Source organism: Pelmatolapia mariae, linkage group LG5 (genome assembly GCF_036321145.2).
Source record: "Pelmatolapia mariae isolate MD_Pm_ZW linkage group LG5, Pm_UMD_F_2, whole genome shotgun sequence".
Lineage (NCBI taxonomy): Eukaryota > Metazoa > Chordata > Actinopteri > Cichliformes > Cichlidae > Pelmatolapia > Pelmatolapia mariae.
The window spans coordinates 24,040,452-24,055,490 of record NC_086231.1 but is presented as its reverse complement, the minus strand read 5'-3'; the positions used below and the strand labels follow the sequence as shown (position 1 = coordinate 24,055,490).

Genomic DNA, 15,039 nt, shown 5'->3' with positions numbered 1-15,039 from the left:
AAGCGTGCCCTGTCTCCTAACAACAATGCTAAAGAAGAGGCAGTTGAAATGACAATGTGTGTATGAGTGGAAATGTGGACGTGTGTTTATCTTCAAAGATCTCAGAGCGTTGAATGAGATACAATCGCACCCATTGTGTGTCAGCGGCTACTAAAACAGACACATCTGAACATGTCAGCCTGGGACTGGGTCCAGATAAAGCGTGTGTGTGTGTTGTGTGTGTGTGAGAATCCGCATCTTACCTGCTGTAGCATGAGAGCCTGCTGTTGCTGCAGCAAGGCCTGAAGCTGAGGAGGGGACAGGATCTGTTGCATCTGCTGTGGAGTGATCATCTGTGGACTCATCATAGCCATAGACACCGGGACCTAAAGACAGAACAGGGGAGCACATACATTATAAATTATTAACACACCTAGATATTGTCAAGCAAAAGTAGGATAAGTCAGCCACTTAAGCTAAGTTAAGCTTTGTGTCAAAAGGCAGAGCCAGCGCAGCAAGCTTTAAGCATGACTGTGCCTGCACCTGAATGCCCCATTGAAAGGAGGTTATACAGTATGACGGTGCAGACGGCTAAGCTGCAGAGTTATCTTGTCTCTTATTCTTTGCTTTCAGATACTGTTAAGAAATGCTGGCAACATTAGACAAAAATAGGCATGCTATAAAACATATTGTTGACAAGTTCCTACACAAAGCTTCCACTATTAAAAGCTATTTCTGTGGCAAAATCCCAAGATAAAAGGACAGATATGCAATAGGCCTATAAAAAAATAAAATCTTATCTGCTTTTATAAACACATGATTACGACTGCCTGCGATTCTCTTTTCCTCACAGTCAAGCCCAGCTAAGAAGAAAGGAAAAACAAAGTGGATATCTGATGAGATGAATATCTCACGAGATAGCGCTGCAGGCTGCTAAAGAAAGTGAAAGTGAGAGGGTACAGGGAGAGCGGCATGGTGATTTTTTGTAGATGGTGTTGTGCAAGCAGCTCTTAATGCATATGCACTGTACACAGGGACGTGCAGATACTAATCTGATGACAACTGAAGACAAACTTACCACATAAAATCAGAAACTGAGACAAACATGCACATGCATAAATGCAGACACAACATCTGAAAAACCACTCTGGCAAAATCCTGCTGACAAAGCAATTTTGCATTTATTCACTGTGGCAACAACTACAGTTAATTAGCGCAGCTAATAGATGAGAAACTAAGAGATATTTACGGAGGTGGGAAGAGGGCTATGTGGGGTGGGGGTGGTGGCGGTTGTGTTTGAGAACTCTTTTTCTCTGGTTATAGACTGAGTGATAACAACCTCTTCCTTCTCTCCACATAAATAATAAAGTTTGTATTGAGCTGTTTTAATATCTCTGCTCACATATTATGGCTATTTCACAGGAAAATGAAGTAATTGCCCATTTCCCGATTTTCACTTTTTGATATATAAATTATTAATCCATCTCTTGATCAACTGTATGCGTGTGCATGCATTTGTGTGCTAATGTGTGTGTGTGTGTCGTCCCCCCCACCCCACCAGCTCTCTTAGGCTCTTTCCACTCACCACCTAAGTTCAGGTATGGAGGGTGGCAGCAGGTCAGCTGTTAGCAGTACATGAAATTTGTATAGAGCTGATTTGACCTTGTAAACAAGATTGGCCATAAAGAAAAAACAAACCAAAAAACAATACTTCTATTCCATCTGTCCTCTTGCTCTGTTTCTTCTATTCAGTGCTAACAGTGTCCCCAGACTTTGTCTATCCCTTTATGAAACCAGGCTTACCTAATTAAGGACACTTTGAACCACACACAATGATGAAAGGATGGAGGATGGGTAGGAAGAGGGCAGGGCACAGGTGAATCTGGGCTACGGAAGTAGAAGAGGATTGTGTTGCGATATAAATGTGCTGTTGTGTGAGGGCGGGTGCGTGTGTGAGCTGAGAGGAAGGGAGGAGAAGAAGAAGCAGATGAAAAGACAGAGTCAGAAGGGGATGAGCAAGGGAAATGGTGGTGTTGTGGCAGTTGGTAAAGGAATAGGCAAAGGAGATGGGGGAGGTGGTGGAACAGCGAGCAAGATGGGGGCGGTGATGGGTGCCGCTTGGCGTCATGCCAGCTTGCCCCCGCCGCTGGGCCTTGTCATTCTAAGCTGCCAAATGAAAAGCTGTAATTAATTGCTCTTGTGCATCCCATTCTTCCTTCCTGACAACTCATACACTCTATTTTATACACACCGCCATCGACATTTTCAAGTCGCAGGCGTAATAATTACTGGAGATATAGCACCTTTCTGTGTGTTGGCTGACGTTCTGACGCCAGAGCTGAATGTGCGTTCCTGTGTACAAGTGCAGATATACTGTACTGTATGTGTGCGTGCGAATGTGGGTGAAGGTGTGTGTGTGTGTGTGTGTGTGTGTGTGTGTGTGTGTGTGTGTGTGTGTGTGTGTGTGTGTGTGTGTGTGTGAATATGCATGCGTTTAAAGCTGAACGTGTGTGTGGCAGGCTGAATGCTGAGTAGTTAAGGTTTGACGCCATTAATTGCCCCTATAATCTAATATCACAAAGCGTGGTGATTATGGGGCATGCGTTGCCACCGCCATACGACACCGCCAGCCTGAGAGCGCCGCCACAAAACAAAAGCCTCGCCATTAGCGATTTGACGGGCCAGGACAAAAGCGCCTCACAATGCAGAATTATATTTTCATTCGGCTTTGTCTCTCCTGGTGAATGATTTCTCCCCTTTCATTGGACTGTGAATAGGGAGAGTCTGAAAAGCCAGGCGATTTGAAGTCAGCCATTTATTAAATGCATTTAATTTTTTTTCCCGCTGTCGTCCATTTTTTTTTCACGTTGCATGTTAATTTAAAAGAGAGAGATGCGCGGCAGATTAGTCGGCGAGAGGTGATTCTGAGGGGAAGTGAGCGGAGGGGCGAGAAGAGAAAGTGGAGGAGGAAGGATACCATCCACAAAAGCAAGAAATGGAAGAAGATAGGGAGGAATGAAAAAAGAAGTGGATTATAATGGGTGGAAAAATGAGAGATGTGTGTGAGGAAGGAACACGACCGGGGAGGTTTGCTTAAAGAGGAAAGTGCGGCCTCGAGCTTCAAGCAGCGACGACGCGTGTGCACGAACGTGCTCACGTGCACACACTTAAAAGTCTGACCGTGAACAATGCCACGATTTCAAAAATCTAAGCTGTCTCTCCTATCATTTCCATGTAAGAATCAGTCATTAGTAGATGCACATGCACGCACGCACGCACGCACGCACCAAGACGCACGCTGTCGAGAGGGTCAGCGGCTGACAGAGGTCAACCCTTGCCATGGATAGAGGGAGCCCGGGGAGACGGGGATCGAGCGAAGAGGAGAGAAACAGGAGACAGCCCTGTCGTTTACAGAGAGTGGAGGAGTAATTAGAGGGGTTGTTTGAAGAGGGAGTTTAACTGATTAACAAAGGAAGAGAGGGAGCAAGGGAGCGCCTGAAAGATGGGAAGGAGAACGGGGAGAAAGGCATAAAGTCCCAAAGGAGTGAAGAGAGAGAAATAGGGGAATGTAACTTGCATTTCAATGAGGCTCCATCCCTCTCTCCTCTCCTCCCTTGATGACTTTTCATTCTAACAAGGAGGAAAGCCTTTCACCGCTTTCCATGATGAAACCTTTAGAAGATGCGAAGGATGGCGATCTGATATTAAACCAGCGTGCAGCCAGAGGGAATAGGCTCTGTGCAGCTCGCTATTATGTTTACACAGAAGAATGCTAGGTAAACGAATGCATCGCCGCTAATTTGGAAGTGAACTTTGGACTTCAGACTTCACGTCCCCAGCTGAGACAGCTGACTGCAATAAATACGGTCAATGCACAGCCTCCTGAGCCATCATATATAATTCTAAAGTATGTTTACGCACCAGAATGATCACCTTTAAAATACACAAAAGCAGCCTTTCTGGGCCGTGACACAACTCCTTATATTCAGAGAAACAAAAAGATCATGTTGACAATTTATAAAAGAATTACTGTGCCCTCAGCACAACACCCCCTCCTGGAGCTTCACAATGAGATAAAAGTACTTCTACAGTTCTTCACCTCATGCTGGCTCAAATATGTGAAGCCACAACATGTATCTAAGTGTGCGAGTGATGGCAGTGAGTGGCGAGAAGAAAGGAGGCTATAATCAGAATCTAAACAGGCTCTCGCTCTAAATGATGCAGCTCCTGCCTCTGGGTCTACGGGGACACACAGGAGAGAAGGATAATTGAAAAAATGACAAGGAGAGAGCAGGAGGAAAAGAGAGAGAGGCTGACACAGACCTCCTCTCCTCCTCCTCTTCACCCCGCCTCTTGGTGGGAGCAAACCCCAGTGCTGTTTATCCTTGTCACTGAGCATTACCACCTCACCCTGCAAAGTGTGTGTGTGTGACACGCGCACACACAAACACACTTATACACACACCCCCACACAGATGCAGGTGTGTATAGCTTTTGGAATCTGGTTTGTGTCACCGCAACCACACAAAACTTCATAAATAGCAAATAGAAATATGAGAAATATGAGTATGAGAGAGAATAGAACTCAGTGAAGCAAATAAAAAAAGATAGCGAATCATTTCAGAAACCAAACTTTTTGTTTGAGGTTCCAACAGTGTGCAGCCATTGTTACCAACTTGGTGAATTTGTCAGCGGCCTTTGTGACTTTTAAGCGCCTTTAAAAAGAAAGAAGTACATCTCTATATAGTTTAGCTTGTCCTAAGCTGAAGGAAAGTGTGACTTTGGTTGAGAAAGTTTCTCTTGAGAAAGTAAAAGTCATGCAGTTTCAGGTGATCCTGCAAAAACCCTCCATTGGTCCCCCTCTCCATTGTTCTCCCTCGTGTCACTCTCCCCGAGGCTTTGGCGTAGATCTCCCAAGACGCTCAGTCTGCATCAGCACACCTCAGGGACCGGCGGCTGTCCTTGCGAGACGGGCTTCATGGACCCTATAGTCTGGGCCGAACTTTTAACTGTGTCACCCACCACCTTCAGTTCAAGGATTTTCACTGTTAAAAGGTGACATTCAAAAAAGTTCTATGAATGCAGAATGTTTCTAAAGTTAGTGAGTAATCAGGATTGAAAATGGATTTGTAGGGAATGCTCATCGTCCAGCCGTAATCGGCCGCATTCCATTTCTGTTCTTATACTCGTGCTGTTGTCCAACCAGCTTTAAAGATAGGCCTATGGACAGTTGTTTTTTTCTGTTGATATTTATTTTTGTTTCAGTATGTTTTATTCTGAGTTACTTGAAAAAGTGTTTTTCAATCATTATTCCATGGACACAGGTTTGTGTCTGCATAAACACCGCCCCTTGCCTTCTTTTTAATATTTCCATGATGTGTTTTAGGGCTTGCCTGCCTCACATGACAAAGCATTGTTGTCTTTTTTTTTCTTCTTTTGGCACCGGTCAACTGTGTTTGGTTGTGTGTGTTTCAGCACCGTGCAGCGTCCTTACACGTAAAGGTTTTAACGGTGTAAGGTGAGCGCTCTCGTTTCTTGCTGGTTTAGGATTTGTTTATTCTCCAGCTATCATCTCTATTGCTCCCTCCATCTTTCAGCCCCTCCAGGTAAACAGCCTGTCTGTCCTCATCATGCCAAGGACTGAGAGGAGAGCTTGGGGTTGGTGGGGGAGTGGGTGGGTGGGGATTTGCAGGGGTAAGAGGGGAAAAGAGAGAAGCAGAAGAGAAAAGCATTTGAGTGAAGAGAGAAGGAGTGCCTACTGTGCTGAGAGTGTTGTTTGGAACTCGGGGCCAGGGCCTTCGCTGAAAGTAAAAGGGCCCCATTGTGTGTGGTGAGTACCCCTCCTCCAGCTAATCTGCAGTGGGGCTAGGGGCCACATTATTCTGAAGGAAACTGATGAGCGAAGCCAGGTGAGGCCGGGGATGATATGGACATGCTCCGTATTTCAAACCTTTTTTTTTTGCTGAGTAACATTTCTGTCTCTGTCTCGATGAACAATGAACATATTTGTTTAAGCAGCTTGTTAAGAAACAGTAAAATGACTTTAACTGGGGACAAAATGTTCTGGATTAAACTAAATAATAAATAGTGTTTTACATACTTGTAAAATGCTATAAAATATTTTAGTTCAAAAAGTGAAGTAAAATCAATCTGTGAATATAATTATTTCAGGTAACTCACAGCTATATATAGCCCTTAGGTTTAAGAACGGGTCTTTTAGAGCAAAAAGGGAAGAATTGAAGGGATCTTGAAGCTGGTCCCGTGCTCACTGGCCATGCACGCTTTGACTCTTATACTCATATACAAACAGTATGTACTGTATGTGGAGGCGTATAAAACATAGCTTTCTCTGACAGGGGCTAGACAAATGAAAAAGAGAGAAAAAAAGAAAACTTGAGAGAGGACAGTGAAAGACCAGTAAGTTCAAGTGGATAACCCCCCCCTTCCACCAAGCTCTCCTCCTCTCCTCCTCCGCTGCCTCCCTCCATCTAACGCCCCAGTGCTCCAGAATAAAAATGACAACACATTTCCAGAAACACACGCACAGACACACACACACACTCCGGGCCCTTCATTGGGAAGTGTGAGAGGCCGTTATCGACCATATTTCATTACTGATTTCACTCATGTTTCAAATCACAAAATAAGAGTTTCACACTTCAGTGGCCAGACCCAAACCTTTCCTTTCCATCCTTCTCGTCTGTCTGTCCACCCCTCTGACCAGAGCCAAGCCCAATCTACTGGCTGCTCAGCCTCCTCTCATACACCCTTCGCAAACTGTCAGGATCCCATACTACCCCCCAAAACACACACACACACGCTAAACTGCACACAAATACGTGCACACACAGCCACAATTCCCTCCACATCAAATAAGAGAAACTGCCAACTAAGCACTTTCATTGAGTGGACAAAAGAAGTGCTTTGGGAAAAACACTTTGAAAGGAAATAAAAGAGAATGAAAGAAGGAACTGCTTCAATTCTGCAGACTCTAGGGGGCAAAACACTCATCTTTCCAAGTACTTTTGTTGATTAGTTAAAAGACTTCGAACACCCCCCACCCCTCAATCCTTATGTTTAGTTTTCAACAATTCAACAATATATATGTGGTAGTTTAAAAAAGGCAAGTGGAGGAAATCATTTAGCAATACAAAGACAAACACGGCAGATTAATATTTTAAAACTGTTTTTTTTTTTTTTAAACTTAGCTGCATTCATAAAAAATCCCGACGTGATGAGCGGCATGACTCAGTTTTCGCCTCGTGTGCCTCCTGTGCGGCTCCTTCTCTTCCTCATCCCACTGCGCTGGTGTCAGACCTCTCCAGAGAGCAGAGAGCCAAGCTAATTAACATATCTCTAATGAGTCTTTTCATTTTTTTCCTAATTAAACGAGCTCCTCAATAATACATGAAAACGGGACACCGCGCTATTCAATTACATACGTATGGGCCACAGCCAAGCACGTGCGTTAATCTGTATGTGCGCATGCCAAGTACCAGTTTGCTAAGTGTGCCAGGCATGTGTCTGCCAAAACGGTGCATATGCTTCTGCCCGTGCCCACCCTGGAGTGTAAGTGTCTGCCAAGTGAGTCCATTGTAGAGAAGGTGTGGCAGGTCACGGACGCATCATATCATGCTGGGTAATCCGCCAATTGCAACACCGTCTGCCAACTTTGCCCACCAATTCTCTCAGTAGCACTTCTGCTGCTCCCAATTAAGGTAACTGTGGTCAATTATGTCCAACGCCAACGACAAACACACATTTAAAGTGTGAAATGAACCAGCTGCCTTTGTGGCAAGATCATAAACACAACTTCCCCAATCTATTTGTCCAATTGTCAGACTGTAATCTAAAGAGCTACGATTCCCAACCATCGTTATTAAGTATCACTTGTGTTCATTTCTTGAACCAGTTGTTAATACACTGCTATCTAATAAATAATCAATTGTTAAAATATTTTCTTCTTTTTAGTCACTGGCGCTGCAATTGTGTCGCACACAATCGATTTCTCCTTCAATTGCTTGTCTCGAGACTCGAGCTATTGTCGGGTTTTTCCTGAACGTGACATGACAGTGACACACACACGTGTGAGTGCACACACGCACACACACACAAAGTGTACTGATACCATCTCGCACATCCAGCCAAACACAGAGACCATCTCTGAGCAACCAATCAAAAGGCAGATACAATCTGAGAGTTTCTTTTGCTCTCTGCTCAGATCCTCCCCTCTATTATAAATAAAGAAAAGAATAAAAATATGATGGGGAAGGCGTGGGGGCATAGGATATGGTGGGTGGGTACGGGAGAGGAGGGGGTGGGTGGCTTGTCAAGCGCAGACCGAGGCTTCTCCAGAGAAGTCAAGACACGAAAGGAAGTCTTCCCGCTCACCCTGTCTGCCTCTGCGGTTCTCCCTCGGAGAGAAGGGAAAAATCTAATTATCGAGCTCCTAAAGATCTCATTATTGGCTCAGGCTCATTTGCATGTGTGAGAGCGAGCCCAGCAGGAGCCAACCTGAGGACGGCCATTTTGTGCCTGATGTGGAGCCACCGTGCCACTGCACAGTCGCTTTCTGCCACCTTTACAAATGACCAGATTAAATGTCTACCTTCGCTCACGCCACCGTTCACGTCACCCTCTCTGTGGCCAGTGGATGATTGCTTCAATTAAAGAAACCGAGCGCAGTCGCCGAGATTTAAAGGCGATCATAGAGCTGGAAATTACAGTAATCAAGAGATGTCTACCTGCCACCCTTACCAGCCTGATTTATTGTAAACAACTTCAGCGCTGAAGCGACACACAGGTACACACAGGAACAACAACCGGCGTATACTTTGTGTCGCTGTGTTTGCGACTGTGTTTGTGTCTGGAAGGACTCAGGAGCAAACACACACACACGCAAATGTAAATTCAAGTGTATCTGTGTGTGTGTGTGTGTGTTGGCAGGATGTGTGGGGCCATGTGAGCTGACAGCTCAGACAACAGAGATGTAGCATTGATGCCCCGGAGAGTAGAGAGGCTAGGCAGGCCACACAGCAACAAACAAGACAAACAAGACAGAGATGGAGAGAGTCAGGAGAGGAGCAGGGCGGCACAGAGAGAGAGGAAGGAGCAGGCAGTGGAAGGTTACACTTCTTTCTTATAAGTGATGCGCATTTGAAGCAGGTCAAGTGAACGCGCGTTCGACCTGCACTTTATCCCATTCATGTGAAAATGAATGTCAACATTCTCGTCACTCTTCAATGGCTAACATCAGAATTACACTGCGTGTTAACTCCCAGTTTCACTTCCCCCTACATGCTTACGTTCTCTTACTCCCTCCCCACCCCCTCCTCCTATCTCTTTTAGCTCTCTTTTAAGATGAGCCAGGAAGTGAAGAGTTGTAATGTAGCATTTAATTAAATTTCTATCCTTTAAGTAAACTCCTGTTCGCCAAAGCAAAGTTGAGCCCAACACGGATTGACCGCCAGCCTGGATTAAAGCCACGGAGGTCATTCTGCAAGCCAGAGATCGAGCAACGAACAGTCGAAATACTAGGAGAAACTAAAAGTTTCAAAACCCAGATATGGTATAAAACAGTATTTATTTTATTTGCTTATGTCATAAAACCTCATTTCTACACCTGCCAGGTTCTATCCAAAGTAAATAGCGACTCAGGTTTTGATTAAAGTGTAAGCTGTAAAATCCCATTTTTGGAATCTTTTTTCTTTTTTTTCTTTTTTTTGACATCTTGAGTAATAAGCAGTCATTAATTCAGTGGCATTTTTTGCACTTCTCAGAGGTCACTTGGCAATTAAACCGCGTGGCCGACAGTTCAAATTCTTTACTTTTGGGCTTTCTCTTGATGATGCTTTATGTGATCTTATTATTACTGTTTCTGATCAGCCACGGAGGATTCTGCTATTCACAGTAAAACACACAGCTCCGAACATCCCTGTGCTGCTGCTGAAAAGCTTTGACATTTAGATGTATTTTCTATATATTTAGGAGTTGAAATGAAAATGCTTTAATGGGAATGTTGCTTCATTTATAGATAAAAATTGCAGATCTTTATGCAGAGTGTTATTACCTTGCTTTATAAATCAGTAAGCCCTATTTTTCCCCCCAAAAGTGCCTTACCGGGTTTAGACACCACACAGTAAATCTTACCTCATGCTCGTTTCTGACTCACATCTGTCTTTCTCTCTCTTCCCCTTTTCTGCGTTTCCCATATTGTGATGGTCCGGCCGTGTGTTTATAATGTGGCATGCTAATGAGAAGAGCAGTGCAATAACCAGACTGCTTGCTGCTCTAATAGACCCACGATCCCGCTTTATGGATATGCGACACAGCTACAAATCACACTTTTGCATGCGGCCTGCATATTATATAACCGAAAAGAATTACCAAGAGGAATGTCTTGTGTGATATCTATCAACATACACTGCTAGCTATAAAGCATGTGTTGTAATTCTGTGTGTGTGTATCTATATCCTCCTCAAGTGTCTTTTAGCAGGGATCCTGCACTCCAGCTAACCCCGCTCTCTCCACTTATTGCTGAATTCAACTCTGGAAAAAAAAAACAAAAAAAAAAAAACACCGACTCGCTACCCAATCACTACAAAGGCCTCATTCAATCACTCACTAACAATCACGCACACACACACACACGTACTCACTGAAATCGAGAGAGATACACACAGATAGAGAGTGAAAAAGGGAAACAAAAGTATGCACCTATATCATTGACTGCAGGTGACGTGGCAGTTGGTGAAAACAAAGCTGCGGCTGACAGAGGCTTAATATCATGCAGATTGTGACAAAGCAGCAACTATGTGTGTGCTAGTGTGTGTGAGTGCGTGTGTGTGCTCTGACCTGCACTGGGCTCTGTTTGACCTCGTTGCTGCCAGGGGAGTTGAGTCCAGAGGCCTGCTGGAGGAGGAATTGTCTGGCTGCCTGGAGGGCCTGCGAGAGAGAATTAGAGATGATCAGATGTTTATCGTGCACGCACAGTCGTACAGTGCAGTATTTTCTGTGTTAAACAACTCGAAAAAGTCACGCACTTTCAAAGTTATGCTTAACATTTACAAAAAAAAAGAAAAGAAAAAAGCCCAATGTGTGCAGTTTCATATCACCATGCACCCACAACATCTGAGCATGCACACTTTCAGTACCTGCTCTCTTCTCCAAATCTGATTTCCTCAATCTGAGGTATGCACCTGGCTGACAGCCTGCTTGAGTTTTTATATCTCTTGGTGTGTCCGAGTTCTTTCTCAACTCATTCAAAACGTCCTCTTGACTTAAAAAAAATCTCCGACCGTCTCCTCTGCCCATTCCCTTTTTTTCACCGATGCCCTTTCTTTTTCCCCCTCTCTGTTCACTTTCTTTCTCCTCCTCAGGGGAAAGTGTAGAGCGGGTTTTCCACATCCTGTGAGGCAGAAGTGTGTCAGCAACATCTTCATGTGTGTCTTTTGAATGGTGGGTGTTTTGTGTGTGTGTGTGTGTGTGTGTGTGTGTGTGTGTGTCAGAGTGATGTAAGGAACCGTTTGGCTTGGTATGCCCTGAAAAGCTGTGACTAACCCCCACCTAGCTCTTCACTCTCCCTTCTCTTCCCATTTCTATCGTGTCTGCCCTCCAGTGCTGTCCATCTAAACCAGTGACACCATTGCTCACTAGCTGTTTCCATTCTTTCACTCTGCTTGAGTTTTACTGATTAATCTGCAATCTGCCTCAGCCATCTCTCCTGCCTCTCAACATAACGCACCTTTTCTCGATGTCTTTTATCGCCTTTAACTGTATTAATTATCTTTGTTTCGTTTTGGGTTTTTTTTATGTTTTTTTCTTTCCTTTGTTGTGTTATTTGTCGCAGTGCTAAAGAGCGAAACTCTCTATCACCGAGACAAATCAGTCCCTGAGGAAACAGGCATTTTTGTTGGAATGTTTGAACTGCTCAGAAAACAAAACAAGAAAACACCCATCTCAAAACAGAGCCGCCTTGCACTTACCGTAAGCGCACAGACCCACACACACACACACACACACACACACGCAACCACGCACAAGAGCTCATGACAGAGAGTTAGAGAGGGGAGACAGCAGGATGCACATTTGCTTCCTCTGACTCAAAGGGGAAAGGTTCCTTAGTAAATATTGATTTATGAAAGTCCCTATGTGTGTTTGTGCCTGTGTGTGTGTGCGCGCCACAAATTAACGGCCAGAATGAGGGATGTTCTTTACCCTGGAAGCTCTTACTCAACTGCAGCGCACAAGAAATCTAGTGCATCATTTCACAACACACAGTGAAACGGTGCAGCACACGCTTACTTTACACTCGTGCTTATTTAATGAATTGTCGAATTAGAAGCTTGGGTGCATTAGGCAACGTTTAATTACAAAAGCAGAGAGGAGAGATTAAACCGAGGCTGAAAAGAAAGAGAAGTTCTCTGTGCAGTCAGAGTGATGAAAACCATCTGTATCGAGCACACTTGCTACTTTTGCTGAGACCGCAATTAAAACGCACACACGGACACGGCTGAGGACGTGCCTGTATACACACACACACACACACACACACACGAATTTTAACACTTTGACAAAAATCTTGGGAACCCCCCTCCCATTTACTGGTTTGACCTCAGCTTTTAAGCAGCACAGACACACACACTCATACACACACATAGACACACCAAAAAAAACACAACCGCCCAGTTTGTTGGCATGTGGTGTGAATTACTCCTTGAACACCCTGTCTGCCCAGGAGTGAGTATGTGTGTTTGTCTGTGTGTACATGGGTGTGTGTGTGTGTGTGTATATGGCTGTATGTTGGCAGGAGCTGGGGAGGCATGTCTGGCAACAATAAGGGACAATTCCACCCAAATTACCACCCTGATTACCACTATATTAAAGAGCCATTTATGGCTTTCATAAACGCTACAACCAAGCAGAGGTGATGCCTGTCTCCTCTTGTGTGCCTGCATCCATGCATGTGTGAGTGTCTGAGACACAAGAATTAAGTTAAAAATGCAGATATTTATATACGTATAAATAATCTGCCCGTTCTGCTGGACAGCAAAGAGGAAAATATTCCCAGCTAGCTACCATTAGGGCATCTGTATACACCATAAATACAAAAAACGTTTACCGACTAGAACAGATGGTAATACAAGGCAGCTTAGGGTTGGGTATTTTTTTTATTATTGATATTTACAGAATCTATTCTATATCATCAACATCCCACAAAACCTTTCAGCCTTCCCTAATGTCTAAAGCTGTCTGTTTTTAATTACAACAATCTTGGTAACATTTATTTAAACTTAAACCATAACAAAAGATGACCGTAATACCATGCTGCTATTCCACTGAAACTCACTGAACAATATTATTAAATTGTTTCCTCTCCCTCAGGTACCTGAACTCACTAAAAGGCAGTCAATCATAAATTTCCTGTATTTTTCCTCATGTTGCTCGGTACAGCAACTAACCATAAGTTTGGATAGGAAGCTCAAAAAGTAGCTGATTAAGTAAACATTACTTCATTCTTCCGTTACAAAGATTGCGGTTTAAGAGTGACAACACAAATCGAGATGTTAGGATTTAGAAAATAATGACCTTAGTAAGTTTAAAAAACAAAACAAACCTCCTCCTCTTGTTTTGTATTGTCACTTGGAAGCTTGTCTTTAGTACTATTGGCACCATATTTAATTGTCACTCCTTGCTTCCACCACATGTATGGCTTATATTGTGAGGTTTTACTCACACTGTAATTCCCATTACCTTGTGGATGAATAAACGGAACCTTGAACTTTCAACTTTGAACAACACTAGAAAGAGGGCCGCAGGCTTAGTGCGCACGCACACAAATGCCACCAGCAACCGCAGCCAAAGCCTCTCAGGTCTACTTTGTCAAGAAGCACTTCTCTTCTCTGACCCTTCTCTTTCATTTCTACTCTTTATGCTCACTCCTTGCCTTTTTCTCTGTGTGACCTGGGCGAGCTGTAGCATTACAAAGCATGCCTCCTGCCCCCTTAACCCACCCACACACTTACACCAGCTCCTCTAAGACTCCCCCCGCTCCCCCTGTGGCATTCTTGGGGGCGCACTGCACCTTTAAAGAAAATATGAGGGAGGCCTAAGAGGGAGGCCCAACAACAGAGTCTTTGTGCTGCCGCTGAGCACTCACACACACACAAACGCACACGCGCACGCACACACATATACACACATCAGTGGTGTCAGACAGGTTTTATTAGAGTGAGAGAGGGAGGGAGGGAGGGAGGAGGAGGAAGGGGAAGGAGGGGTGAGGAGGTCACTGCTCAGCTTGGAGGCTCGAGAGCACACTGAGTGCGCAAGTGTGTATGTCAGTTTGGTGTGTGAGTTCTTATGACTTGTCATCGCTCCCCTCTGTAAATCATCGCCTCTGACACAGCCTTTAATAACAGTGCATTTTTTAATTCAGCAGGGTCACACACATACACACACACACACACACACGGCTACTTTCGCTCAGGTTTCCAAAAAATGCCCGACAACTACGCGTTTAATTGAAATCTGAAAACTCCGACTAGAAGAAAAGAGACGAGAATGGTCATTTTTTTGCTGCAGGTATCTTTACTGCAGTGTCTTAATGAACATGTGCACATCTGTATGTCTGAAAATAGCTTCTTCTTCCCCTACAACAGCTGGGATGTCACGAATTAAATGTTAGATGCGAACTAGAAGGTCTCAACAAACATGTAGCAAATCCGAGCCTCCTAAACTAGACCTGTGTGTGTCTGTATGTGCGCACCCGTGCCTGGCTCAGGTTGCTAAAGCAAACAGGTCTCTGTGTGTGTGATGAATCTGGCCTCTAATCCGCCCAGTGTGTTTGGGTGACAGAGAGAAAGAGAACGCAGGAATAAGCAAAGAAATCTAAACAGAGAGACACAGTGAAGGAAAAAAGTGTGGGGGGGGGGGGGGGGGGCAGACGCAGGGGAGGGCGAGAGAGAGAAAGAGACAGGTGGGTACCATATGTTGGAGTAATCCGTCAGCACTGACTGAGGTCCATTGTTGACGGCCGAAACGAAACAAAATCGTCCCCCTTTT

The 15,039-nt window shown here is 44.4% G+C and overlaps 1 protein-coding gene across 2 annotated transcripts in view; it reads right to left on the bottom strand.

Moving 5' to 3' along the window:
* The window catches only part of foxp4 (forkhead box P4), an 87,582-nt gene that overhangs the window by 27,965 nt on the left and 44,578 nt on the right, over positions 1 to 15,039 (bottom strand). For both annotated transcript variants that reach the window (XM_063473104.1, XM_063473105.1), the window contains exons 3-4: positions 10,834 to 10,923; positions 243 to 365 (exon numbers count right to left, since the gene is read on the bottom strand). In XM_063473104.1, coding sequence (XP_063329174.1) covers positions 243 to 365; positions 10,834 to 10,923 — 213 coding nt within the window. The remainder of the gene's footprint in view (positions 1 to 242; positions 366 to 10,833; positions 10,924 to 15,039) is intronic.